Here is a 12,938-nt window from a genome sequence, read left to right as displayed (position 1 = left end):
TTCACAAAGACCACCAGAGCAAAGGCTCTCTTGAAAGATAGTTTTAAAACCATCTTTTGAGAGGTTTTATCAGAAAATGTCATATCCAGTGTCTGACAACAGATTCTTATTAAGAGATATAATTTTTGTAGTATTTGGTGGAAAGGGTCATATATGCAAAAACACAATTTTACAAATAAAGATGTACAAATCGCCTGCAATACACATTTTTTTCATTTTCACAGATATTTTACAACATTTTGTATTTAAAGTTCACCAACTATTCTCTAAGCTCTTTCACAATTTTTGTTGCATTATTTTAAATAAATGACACTATACTCTTTGGTCCATGGTTAAGATTATTTATTCAACATGAAACAATAATTTTACAGTAAAGAAAAAAAATCCCATATGTGCAACATTCTTAAAAAAGATAAAGTATACAAAATAAATAAAATAGATTCTTCACTTGATGTTGCTCCATTAATCATTTTGGTTGTCAAAATATATTTTCATAAATGCAGCGGAAGGAAAGGTAAAGAAAGATAAAACAATAAATTAGAAGTTGGTTTGCATTGCAGGTGACCCTCAGAACCTGCAGCAGAAACCGCAGCCTTTGTTCTTGCAGCATTTGCAGCAGTAGCGACATAAGGAAAGGTGACTCTGGCGCTTTTCCCTGACATGTTTTGGCATCTGTGTGGAAGACAAGGGACGTGAACAAAACTGTTATCAACAACACTTCGTTCACTATCTGTGTTTGAGGACAGACAAGGCAGCTCCGTGGGGAAAACAGCATCCACTTAAATTTTAATTTGCTCATGGTAATTGGTTTAATTCATTCAGCCAATTGAACATACCATCCACGATTCCATTGACATCTCTTGATGTGCCTCAACTGGAGTGTCATTGCCCCCTGCCTCCTCCAGCTCTCCAACCTGTTGATAAAATATGCACATTTAGAAGTCACATCTATCCTTCCTGACAAAACATTTAGAGCTTATAAGTAACTGAGGTGGGTTTAAGTCAGATTCTTACCCCAGTGAACGGGATGGCAGAGCTTTCCAAGATGCAAATAAAGGCTAGCACGAGTGTCACTGCAACTGCAATGCTGAATGCCTTCATTTTGGTTTGTTTTTTTGTTATAAATCCTTTAAAGATTAGAGCTGATGGGTCTTTCTTCACATGGGTGTTAGGCCAACACAAAGCAGCACCGTGTCCTGAATTTGTTCTTCAGCTTCAGAGATGTATGCAGATTCTCAAGTGGTTTCTTCAGATCTTTAGTTGATCCTTTCAGCTCTTCTGGCATCTGGTGCTTGAATATGCAGAGAGCATAGGTATTTATACACTCATGGGCCTAGTGTTGCCTCATCTCTACTGGAGGCCCTGCCCATTCCTGGCAGCTGTTACCTAACTCCATTGGGGAAGTTTTGGCCTTCTAATCTCTCTTCATCTTTTTGCACTTCTGCAATACTGCTGGGATTTTCCTCTGAGCTCTCTCTTTTTTTAAATATCTGTCTTTCAAATGACACCATTTTCCACAGAGAGAGCAGATAATTCCGCACTTGAACAAGCCAATCATTTGTTACTGTAATACACATTCATGGGCAATATGCATTCTCTAAAAGAGACCATTGATAAAGCAGGTCTGACAGGAGCACTGGAGATTTCCCAGCAAAGGCTGACACTGCACAGGTCAGTCTATTGCATGGATGACTGACCTGCACTCATTTCAACCAGGATATCATTCGTGACAGAGAACCAGCCACTTTGGAATATCCATAGCTCAGTCTAAAGGATGTAATTACAACCTCTCAAATGGACTAATTAGCCCAGATTTTCAACATGTTCTGTTTTTGCATAATGTGTGGGAACCTGCAGTTGAACCAAATTAAATCCCTTTGAAAGCAGCGACTGGTGGTCAGGATTAAAAAAAAAAAAAACTCTATATGAGAGTCAATGTGTTTTAATATGTATTAGTTAGAGATGAGAAAAGTAATACAATTAGGTATATTCTTTTGAAGCAGCAAAGAAATACAAAGTTCCAGGTATTTTACTGTGGAGAATGCAAAATGTTATTGTCAGTATATTTCACATAATTACGTACATCAATGGTTTGCTTTATAATAGAGCAATGCACCTGATTTCAAAGTTAGGGATCCAATGATTTGTCCTTCACTTTTAATTATGACTTCAGCAGGACCACAACAAAGCCCATAATAAAGCAAGAACGCACTAACCTAAACCTCTTATTTTATTTTGTAGTCATATCCGCGAAGTATCGTATTTTTTATTTCACAGTTACAAATTTGGAAAATAAAGAAATATAAACACATATTCAATTACTTAAAGGCTTTGGATGGATAGAGAGAGCATGAACAGAAATATTCTATTCAAATAACGAATTCAGATATCAATGGCAAAGCAAAGAAATTACCAAAACGAAAGGAAATGAAAAATAGAATAGTCTATACAGTGATGGAAAAACACCCACATCGCAAAAATAAATACTGTTCAGTTACCAAAATGGCAAGCTTAAAATAAATGCAACACAACCAGGTGAACGGAGTCCTACAACTTGTGCATCTCTGACCATGCTTGGAAAAATTAGAACTACCAACCTTTCGCAAAAAAAAAAAAAATACAACAACTGCGATTTTATCAGCATGGATTTGTACATTTACTGGGCAGACAAAATCTTAGCATATAATGGCATGGATATTAAAATGCTTATTGAGGTTATATTAGCAAAAATGGTTAGAGAGTCTAACAGCAGTTGGAATGAAGGGTCCTGTGATGCAGCGGTTTTGCACTAAAGGATCTCTTCAGCTCAGCAGCGAAAAAATTAATAATGGGATGGAAGACACAGACATGTCAGGAACACTTACATTTGCTGTGTCTTTGCTGGTCTTTGGCCATTTGATTCAGCAATCATAACAGTTAATGTCACACAATTCAATCATTCAGAGATTTCCTATCTTTGTAAAAACCTGTACACACTTAAACTGCTTGTGAATGTCTAAAGATCAGAGACGTACATCAAAAGAATGTTCCCTTTTAGACCAGCTATCACAATCTTAGCCAAGTTTGACATTTTAGACATTGCTTGGATATGATTTAAACCATAAAATGTTTACTGGTCCTCGAGCTGTGGGGTCAGGGTGGTCTCCATTGTCTGTCACCACTTATATCTGTCAGTAAGCTAAAAGTAGGCCGTGCAAAGCAGAGCTCTCCTTCAGTGGCAGCACAACTGTAATGCATGAGCACCCGAAAACTAGGCACTGCAGAGCCCAATGCAAACTCTAAATGCGCACATTTTAGTAATTCAAATGGCACTGGACACATGTTCAGGCTTTAGAAAAACTGAGCTGAACCCACATTCGGCATGGCATGCTGAAATGTGCTAAAATCCCAAAAAATCAATGAGCTTCAGCTATGCAGTTAAATAAATAGATCTATATTACCAACTTTTAAATCCTAGTTTAATGTTTATGTAGCTCAGTCATATATACAGCTCTTTTTCTGTATTTTTAAACAACACAATAATATTAACTGTTGCTAAGCTATTAGGATTTCATATTGGTTGATGACAGGTAGAAAAGGCACTAAATCAGTCAGTAGGATGAAAAAGGAGTTGGCATCTCATTCATCACTTAGATTTTGACAACTCTGCACCAGCAAATATTGGTATGTTAGAATCAGCCAAACCTGCACTGAATTATTCAATACCAACCATTGCTTTAACCCAGGCTCTAGTGCAGATCCTGACTGAATCCCAAATCAGTTCACTCTACAGGATGTGAAAACTGCAAAACTGCACCTGAAAAATATGTAAAAGTATACGTTTGAGTAATTTGTCCATTTCATCTAACAAATCTGGAGTTTTACAATAAACTAAGTGTGCATTCACAACAATTAAAGACGCTTACCATTATCCTTAAAAGTTAGACCTAACTCTTAAGGATAAAGAGCTAAAAAAGAATATTTGTTAAAAAATACATTTTGCAAGCTTTTTTCCTGCTTATTGTAGTTGTCTGACATGAACTAAGGTTGTCAGAAACTTTGCAAACTACTTGAAATTAAATCTGTAGTAAGTGACAAATAATTCAGCCCAGATCTGAGCAAACATTCTTAATTTAGATTGTGAACCGGAGCACATAAGTAAAGTTTGCCTTCTCAAACATTACAGTTTAAATTTGTTTCAATAATACATATGATATTAAGGGTGTGGCAGTAAAATATATACTGGAGCTGTGATCAGAGGGGATAGAAAGCAGAGATAGATGAAAACTTTAACTGAGTTATTGGGGAAAATATTGATAAACTATACATTAGTTGCAGCCCTGGAAGTAATAACAATGATTATCCTCCAAAGAGAGCCTGTTTATTAAGCAAATATCTTGATAATTACACTGACTGCTACAAGTTTCAGTAAAAATGTGTAATTTTGAATTTATTATATTCATTTTGTAAGGGAGAGACTAAAAGACTTGAGATTAATTAACCTTTCAGTCTAAAGAAAATCATCTAAAACAACCTTCGGTTATGAATTAATGCTGAATCAATTCGGCAAAAAAATCAAATTATACAAAATAAAAATGGCAAGTGATAAACAGGAACTGTGTTTACTGATAAAAATCAGAGACCATTTAAATTCTTATTAAACCCTCAAAGTATTTTTTTAACTTCTTCCACCAACTCAATTATGAAACGGCAAGTTGCAGGACCTCTGCGCCAGCCTGTCTCGTTCGCTGATAACCCTGCAGGCCCATGTGCTTGCTTTGGGTGACCACGACGTCAGTGTCAATAAATCCAAACAGCAATGGCTCCATGTCTTTTGGAATCTGTCCATCATTTTGTAGCATTCAGGGAGAGTCAACATGTTGTCACCACTGTCAGAGATTTAGATTGTTTCTGTGCAACAGAGATGTTTTTTTTTCTTAACTGTTGAAACTGAACGTGATGTTCATTCATGAAAAAAAAAAAAAAAAATCTGTGTGCCATGACTCACAGGGCGTGACTCACCTCACGTGATGTCATGTTGAGACTTTTCAGCTATAGAGAGACAAACCAAAATATAAACCATTGTTCTTTGAGTGTGGAAAAAACTGAAATATAAAAAAAACCACCAGAAATATAAGATCAGAGGGAATTATTTTTTTTACAAAATTGACCACTTCTCTGATCAGGCTATCATCAGCAATCTGCTGGCCAAACAAACCCAGGCACCAGAATGACGGACAGATTCACCTCAGCAGGCGCCACTCCGTCTTTTCCCTCCTGACCGAGGGCATTGCCCCCGTCTGTCCCTGTTTCATGTACCCTACACACCCATCATCCTCTACACCAACCAATCCAATATGTGTTATTTTCCCCTTAAAACAGACATAAAATGGTCATTAAAACCTGAGTCCATGAAACATGCATAACATATTATTTTCCTCCACATCCAATCACTGATTTTTTATCGTCAGCAGCATAAAAAAAAAAATAATGGCACTTTCTAAATCAAGAGGAGCAGCAGAGTTGCTGAGTTTGCTGATAATTGCTGGGATTTCAACATACTGGGTTAAATGTGCGAAATGTTGTGGTGTCTTTACTGGAATTTCCAAAATATCTTGCTGCACAAATGGTTGCCATTATTAACTAAATCAGGGGGAGAGATCCTAGAGCTGCATAACAATTTCTACATAGGAAGTCCAATGATATAATTATCTGAAAAATAAGAAATGCTTATTCATAATAGAAATTAATGAGTGTAATTTTCAATCTAAATATTTATTAATGGTAAAAACATTTTAAGGCAAAATGATCTAGTTTATTTATTTGTATTATTATATATTTATATCATATATTATTTAACCATTTATATAGTTATTTATACATGAAATTCTTAAGTTAATAATTCATTTCTTTCTTTCTTTCTTTCTTTCTTTCTTTCTTTCTTTCTTTCTTTCTTTCTTTCTTTCTTTCTTTCTTTCTTTCTTTCTTTCTTTCTTTCTTTCTTTCTTTCTTTCTTTCTTTCTTTCTTTCTTTCTTTCTTTCTTTCTTTCTTTCTTTCTTTCTTTCTGCATTAAGAACGACCACAGCAGGACATTGTGTTGGAGTGGTGAGACGCTTCTATTCAGCTCACCCTTTTCCTGTCTGGTTTAACGTTAGATTCTATGGCTAATGCATCCTTTTAGCATGTTAAAATGTAAAATGCAAAGATGAAAAGCTTTACTTAATAATTTATGTTATTATTCCAGTCAGCTGTCATTTTATTCAAACTTGGAAACCAAATGTTATAATTTACTTCTTCTAGAGCAGTTAAGCCGTTTTGATTATGCACAGGAGGCTGTTTAGAGTTGAAGGGTCTGAGATAATCTATTTAAAATGTTCTACATTTATAAAAAAAAAAAAAAAAAGCTTTCCTGGTTATCGGCACTTATTGTAGAATAATATCTTTTAAATAACAGTTTGCCTTTAATAGTTAATGAAAAAGCATGTTTCTTATAAGCTATTTTCAGTTTTGTTCTGTTTCATTGGGTGTAACAATTTTTCATTTTTACATGAAGCGGCTGCAATCTTTATAACAAATTCTGTTAAAAGCTTTTGTTTGTAAACAAAGCAATTAAATTTCTGCTTTTACTAACACAGTAGTGCAACTCCAGATGGTGCATCATCTGTATTGTAGTGCATCTAGTTTTAGGCACAATGATGCTGCAAAGGTCATTTTTGTATGAGAAAAATTATCTACTTTGAAAAACAATTAAAAGTCTAACAGGAAAAATGATTTGTTTGTTTTTGTTTTGCACTTTTAAAAAAGTTAGTAGTTTCTGAATGTGAAAAGTAGCTGCCCTTTAGTTCAATTTTTTTCTTTTTCAGCTTTTGCTGAAGGAATTTTTACTGATCCTTATGAACACTAAAGAAAATCTTTTAGTTGATTTAAAGTATGATTCTCAGCTGAGGTTTCTGGCATCTGCAGCCACCAGGGAGATCATGACTCTATGGCTCCATGAGATTTTCAATTTTTATCCCTTTGATATTGGATCAAAAAGTTGAGATTAGAATCGTATATACTTAAGCTTCAAGTTTTAGTCAAACATGTCTTTTAACATGTGCTAACAGTTTGCCCTGCCAGTTTTATCAGGGTTCAAGATCAAACACATCTCTGGTGGCTCAGTAGAAAATGAAACATTGCTCATTCCTATGCTGCAGTTCTGACAAAGCTGCAAGAGTCTGTTTTGCTAAAAGGTTAAAATTCCTCTTTTTGATGTAGTTTATAATATTTTGCACAGGTAATAAAAACGAAGAATAATAATATTTATACAATGTATGACAGAGATGGCAAAAGTACTCACTTTCCGTACTTGAGTAAAAGTACAGATACTTGTGTTAAAAAATACTCTGGTAAAAGTGGAAGTACTGATTAAACTTTACTCAAGTAAAAGTAACAAAGTACAGGCTTATAAATTTACTTAAAGTATAAAAGTAAAAGTAGAAACCACTTTTTTCATGCCGTTGCCTACATTTTAAATGGATGTCTGCCAATAGGACTAGATCTCCGTTGTGTTCATTCTTAATCATCTCGTCGTCCATACTACTATGCTAACGCCACCGCCACCAAGCTGCAATGATTTGCCACAAATGAATACCGCCGAATCTGTTGATTCATCTTGTAGTGGTGCGTCAAATGCAACGTAGATTCCCATCCAATTAGATAGAATTTGGTATTGATGACGTGAAAAATAATAACGGTAACTCCATTGAAATGATTCAAAACTAAAGTAACGAGCCAATTTTTTAAAATGTAAGGAGTAGAAAGTACAGATATTTTTGTAAACATGTAAGGAGTAGAAGTAAAAAGTCACCATAAAAATAAATAGTAAAGTAAAGTAAAAATATCAGAAAAATCTACTTGAGTACAGTAACGAAGTATTTGTACTTCATTACTTCCCATCTCTGATGTATGATGTTTAAGTTTATGTGACCCATGTTCCTTTATTTAAACAAAGTCTTATAAGGTAATTTGTTTTTAAACCCAGACTGCTCTGCCCTGGCTAGTTTTGAGGACCATGTTTCAAATGGATGGCGTCTAATAGTTATGTTTTAAGTCAAAAATCAGCAATACAGCTTATGCTATTTGATTAAATTAAGTTACTGCTTTTGTATTTTTATGTAAAATGGTTTGCTTATGTGTTGAAATTCGAATGTACCTGATCCACCAGAACCACAAACACTAGTGAAAAAAAAAACCAAAAAAAAAAAAAAATGAGCAGATAATGACAGTAAAAAACTATGCAGACAAAGTCCCAGCAGTTTGTCTATCTGTCTGAAAAGTCCTCTGGATGATCTTGACTCTTTTTAAACATCTTTCATTAAACAATATTTCATGGTGTGCTGGGATCATTGGACTATTGACCCATTTTATCCCAGGCTTCAGCTGTCAGACAGATGGCTTCACTGTCTCTAGACTCCAAAATAATTTGGGATCCAGACAAATCCAAGGTCAGTTTAATGACAACAAGGTACATCGTGTCCCGAGGCTGCAAATGAAGCTCATATTATCTGCCCCTGTTAAAGCAGTATAGAACATGTTTATTTATATTTACTACCTTTACCTCCTCCTAATATTCCGGTTGTATACACCCATTGGCCACAATATTAGGCACACTATCAAGTTGGAGCCTGTACCTGCCGAGCTGCATTTATTAATCCAGGCACAGATTTAATAAGGTTAAAGGAAAACTTCTAAAAACATATATATTGGGTGAAGAATGACATAATAACATCAAAGAGTTGGTCCATAGTATTCAGCTGTAAATCCAGTGATAAAATTTGTATTCAATGAGAAACCAAGAGTGTTTAATGTGATTCAAAGCTATGAACTAAGAGCAGCATTATATCGCAGGAAAAAGTCATCAGAAAAGGTCCAAAAGGGGACAAATATGGTTATTAAAAACTACACATGTAGACTGTAGTGTTTAAAGAATCATTTTGTCTAACAAAATCCAACATGGCAATCAATTTTCTAAATACTTTTAAAAAATTTTAATTTAATAAATGAATCTCAACCAAACCCCTGCTACTTGCCTCCATTTTGGGTCCCTCCTCCCCAACAGCCTGGCTTTTCAAGGCAAAATTAATTAATGCTTTTATTTCTATTTATATCTGATTCTGATCCTTCATTTGGTTGTTCAGTTAAGTTGAAAGCCTAAACAGAAGCCCAAGTTTCCTGTTTTTTAGTTAACAAAAGTGTCTCCCAGTGGGATTTTCTGTAGCGGATCAGAGAAGGTTTTTTTTTTAATATTTCGATCATAAGAAGCGGTTACTTAAGCTACTATCAGAACTCCATGTTAATGACGTCTGACCTCTGTCTACAACAACAAACTTTCTTCCATACGACTGGATTTTTCTGGGAGGCCATTTTACTAAATCCACAAGATGGTTGTGGTTTAAATTTAAAAAGCAGTTTATAAAATACTCACAGCACATCATTTAGCACCAAACATCCATTTATCCACCTTTTTTTTTACCACTCTGGTGCTCAGTAAGTCAGATGCCTAAATGAACAAGGTTCCTGCCCTGTGAATGTGAAACCCAAACTAGAAACACCCATTGATGAACACTAGACATGACTGGCAGTTGAAAGAGTCTGTCAAACATTTTTCTTCTCGTTTTACCTTCTCTGTGGGCCTTGGTTCTGAATTCCATGTTATACAGTTAGAATAGCTTCAGAGGGAAGATGATTCCTGCTGCCAAATTATTTAAATGTTTGCTGCCTGTTTTGTGAGTACACTGTGATGATCCGTATCATTTAGCAGCAACTGTTGTTCTTTTTTTTTAATGATCATTGCTGATGTCTTTTCCTTCCAGGCATTGCTTTAACAAATCCCCCGACTGTTACCAACCAGTAAACTGCTCGAGCTTGTTTATTTGAGGCGCTTTGAGACACTAATGATCAGCTAATGACAATTATTGGATCAAAATAATTTGGTTAATAAAGGGCTGCTGATTTGTTTGGAACAGGTAAAACTGGCTTTTGAGCTCTTCTCAATTTCTGCAGTTTGGCACAGATCTTTGTTGAAATAAATAATGACAAAAGGAAATCTTTGTATCTGAAAATCCTCAAACTAAGGACCTTTCCCATGTGTTCTTTTTATTTTGTTGTTGATGCTAATGATACGTATCTAAGGTGAAGTGCAGATAAAGAAAATGCACAAAGTAAATGTGGTATACAATACTTGATTGAAAAAGGATTTGCTTTTTTTAATAAAAATGTGAGCCAGGCCAAAGCAGCAGCCAACTATGCCCTCTCATACCACAAGCACACTCCTGTTGCTAAGGAAGCACAAAGGTAAGAAAAAGCCTGCAGGGCGTAAAATTGTTCCCTCTCACAGAGAAGTATTTCAGCCAGTATGACTATGGCAGACATCAGTCAACCATCTACTTAGGGAAATGCACCTTCATACAAACACATATAGGACTTCATAAAGCATTTTTCTAAAATGAATTTGGTTCATTCTCCATGCAAATTATCATCACTGACCTCAGCATCAAATCCAATTAAATTTAATATCAGCAATAACAATTCATAGCTCAAAGCTTCCCTCTTTCAATTAATTGTGAGTGCATTATCAGAACTAAGAGGCGAAGGTCACATTCACCGGTACTTGCCTCATATTTTATTCTCGAACAAACACTGTTCACACACAATTTAATTTTACATTACAAACTAAGTACTTTTGAAGTAATTTTGTTTTGAGGTTAAATATGAGAGTCGGAGACAGAGCACATGTATGTCCCAATCAGGATCAGAGATCATCCACGTCAAATAGACACAGCGACACACAGACGCCTGTCTGGTTGGCTGTGTGGCCTGTTTGAAAGTAGCTGTCAAAGGTAGGAATATAGGCTAAGATCAAAGATGATATCCCATCTAAATTTAACAGCAGAGAACCCTAGAAAACGTGTGTAAAAATTGTGAAGTATCAAAGGTAAAATTTGCTGCTACCATTTTTAATGAGAAACAAAAATGTTTCAGATCTACCGTTACAAATCTCGATGGCGAAGTGTCTGTTACAAAAGTCTCTGATGGGGGAGTGAACTCTGATTCTAATCCATCTGCCCTTTCCCAATGAATTATGTCGAAAGCACGGTGGAATTTATTTAGTGCATAACAAGTTAACAGTATGGGCAAACATGTTATCAGAGAGCAATGCTTGCAACTACCGCTTTTTTAGCTCTAGATCTGCATTCTAAAGGTTGTTTAATGCTGAGACCTGTTTAGCAAATAGGAGCCACTACTTGACATTTCATATCCTTACATGAGAAACAAAAAATGAGTGGAAAAACATCAGTCATTCAGCACTCATGCAGTCAGAAATCCAGTAATTAAAAAAAAAAAAATCTCTCTTCTGAGAAAAAAAAAGCAGTATGTCAAAATCTGTGCTCTCATGAAATGCCTCCAGCTCCTTAAAACATTTATACCTTTTGAACTTTTTGTCATATCACAACCACTAAATGTCTTTCACCAAAACATTGAAAGTAGTGGCGAACATTAGTCAAACAAGTAGCCTGGAGGTCCATGCAAACACTGGAGGAGCTGTGGTGAGCAACCACTCAGGTGAGAGAATCTGTACACAGCACAGATCAACTGTGCTATGAACAACTCTGACCTTTATGGGGTAGAAATGTATAGAAAAATTTGCAGGTTGCAAAAGCAATGCATGGGATGTGGTAAACCTGGAAACAATGCAGTCCGATAACATCATTTGGGTTGGCAGAGAAACTTGACAAGTAACTCAGAAAACCTATTAAAACAAGGTGGTGAGAGAATCATGCTGCGGGACCCAATCACAGAAAAGGAAACTTTTAAAAAAAAATTTTCCATTGGAGGTTGGAACACTCAAACAGAGCTCTATGAAATCTTATTTTATTCAGGTTGGCTTATTGTTGGGGGCTGATGATGAGGGGTACAAGAGAGGGGGGAGAGATATGTGGCAAAGGACTACAGGTCAGATTCGAACCCGGGTTGGCCACATCGAGGACTATGGACTCCATATATGGGTCATGCGAGCAAATCACTGCGCCACCGGAACCATGGAACTGAAGTGGTTCTTCAAATTAATGACTCAAGAGCAAAGCAAACATAAATGCATGCCACACTTCTAATCAATCCAAGTTAACAGAATACTCATAAATTAATAATTATTACTATATAATATTTGTAATTCTGGAAGTTCAAGGTAATGAAGATTTCTGAGCTTTAGAGAGTAGAATTTTGCACAAATTCTAGTGGGTCAGATTCAGAACTTCGGGTATATTATAGAGCAGAGGTCACGGATTAGCGGACCAGGGTCCGGATTCAACCTGATTTAAAACATTTATAAATTACTGCATGTAATTTATAATAATAATAAAGAACCTTTTTATCCCTGTTCATTCAAACTATTACCAAAAAAGGGTGGATCTGGCAGTGTCTAAACGTGAGTTGCGTCGCTTCTCCTGTTAATATGGTAAAGGCCTCCGGATCGTCCGGCACCAGGCTGCATGTCATACAACTTAGCCAATGAGCTGCTGCCAGTCTGGGTTGCTGCTGCTTGCTACTTTTAGACACAGTAGACGTTTAATATGTGCTTGAGAATGGCTTTGTCACCACTAAAACCCGGGTTTAAAAGCCTTGCAGCTCAGCCTAAAGCCCCCTTTCATTAAGCCATAAAAAAGAAAGGAAAAAAACATGGGTCAGTTCAGGTGGGTTTTTATAAAAAAACTTTAGTCAGGTAATTGTCTATATACCAAACTCAACGATTGTTCTCTACTTCAAAAACAATTTTGTTTTTTAAATGAATAAAGTTCTATTTTTATGTTTTTTATTATAAATTTCAATTTATAACATGGATGCATAAACACTTAATTTTATTTCAATGTTAAATGCTGTTTAAAGTAACGGATTATAATTAAAAATGTCTCTGCACCTT

The 12,938-nt window shown here is 35.7% G+C and overlaps 1 protein-coding gene across 1 annotated transcript; it reads right to left on the bottom strand.

Moving 5' to 3' along the window:
- Nucleotides 1-325: 325 nt before the first annotated feature.
- On the bottom strand, nucleotides 326-1,292 carry LOC119777516 (hepcidin antimicrobial peptide). The gene is made up of 3 exons (XM_038276421.1): nucleotides 1,015-1,292; nucleotides 837-914; nucleotides 326-672 (listed from the first exon to the last, which is right to left on the bottom strand). The coding sequence occupies exons 1-3, from the start codon at nucleotides 1,099-1,101 to the stop codon at nucleotides 568-570; spliced, it is 270 nt and encodes an 89-aa protein (XP_038132349.1). The 5' UTR covers nucleotides 1,102-1,292; the 3' UTR covers nucleotides 326-567.
- Nucleotides 1,293-12,938: the final 11,646 nt, after the last annotated feature.

Source organism: Cyprinodon tularosa, unplaced genomic scaffold, assembly GCF_016077235.1.
Source record: "Cyprinodon tularosa strain WSP-4 unplaced genomic scaffold, ASM1607723v1 ctg124, whole genome shotgun sequence".
Lineage (NCBI taxonomy): Eukaryota > Metazoa > Chordata > Actinopteri > Cyprinodontiformes > Cyprinodontidae > Cyprinodon > Cyprinodon tularosa.
The sequence above is the reverse complement of the archived record's forward strand: the minus strand, read 5'-3'. Positions and strand labels throughout refer to the sequence as shown.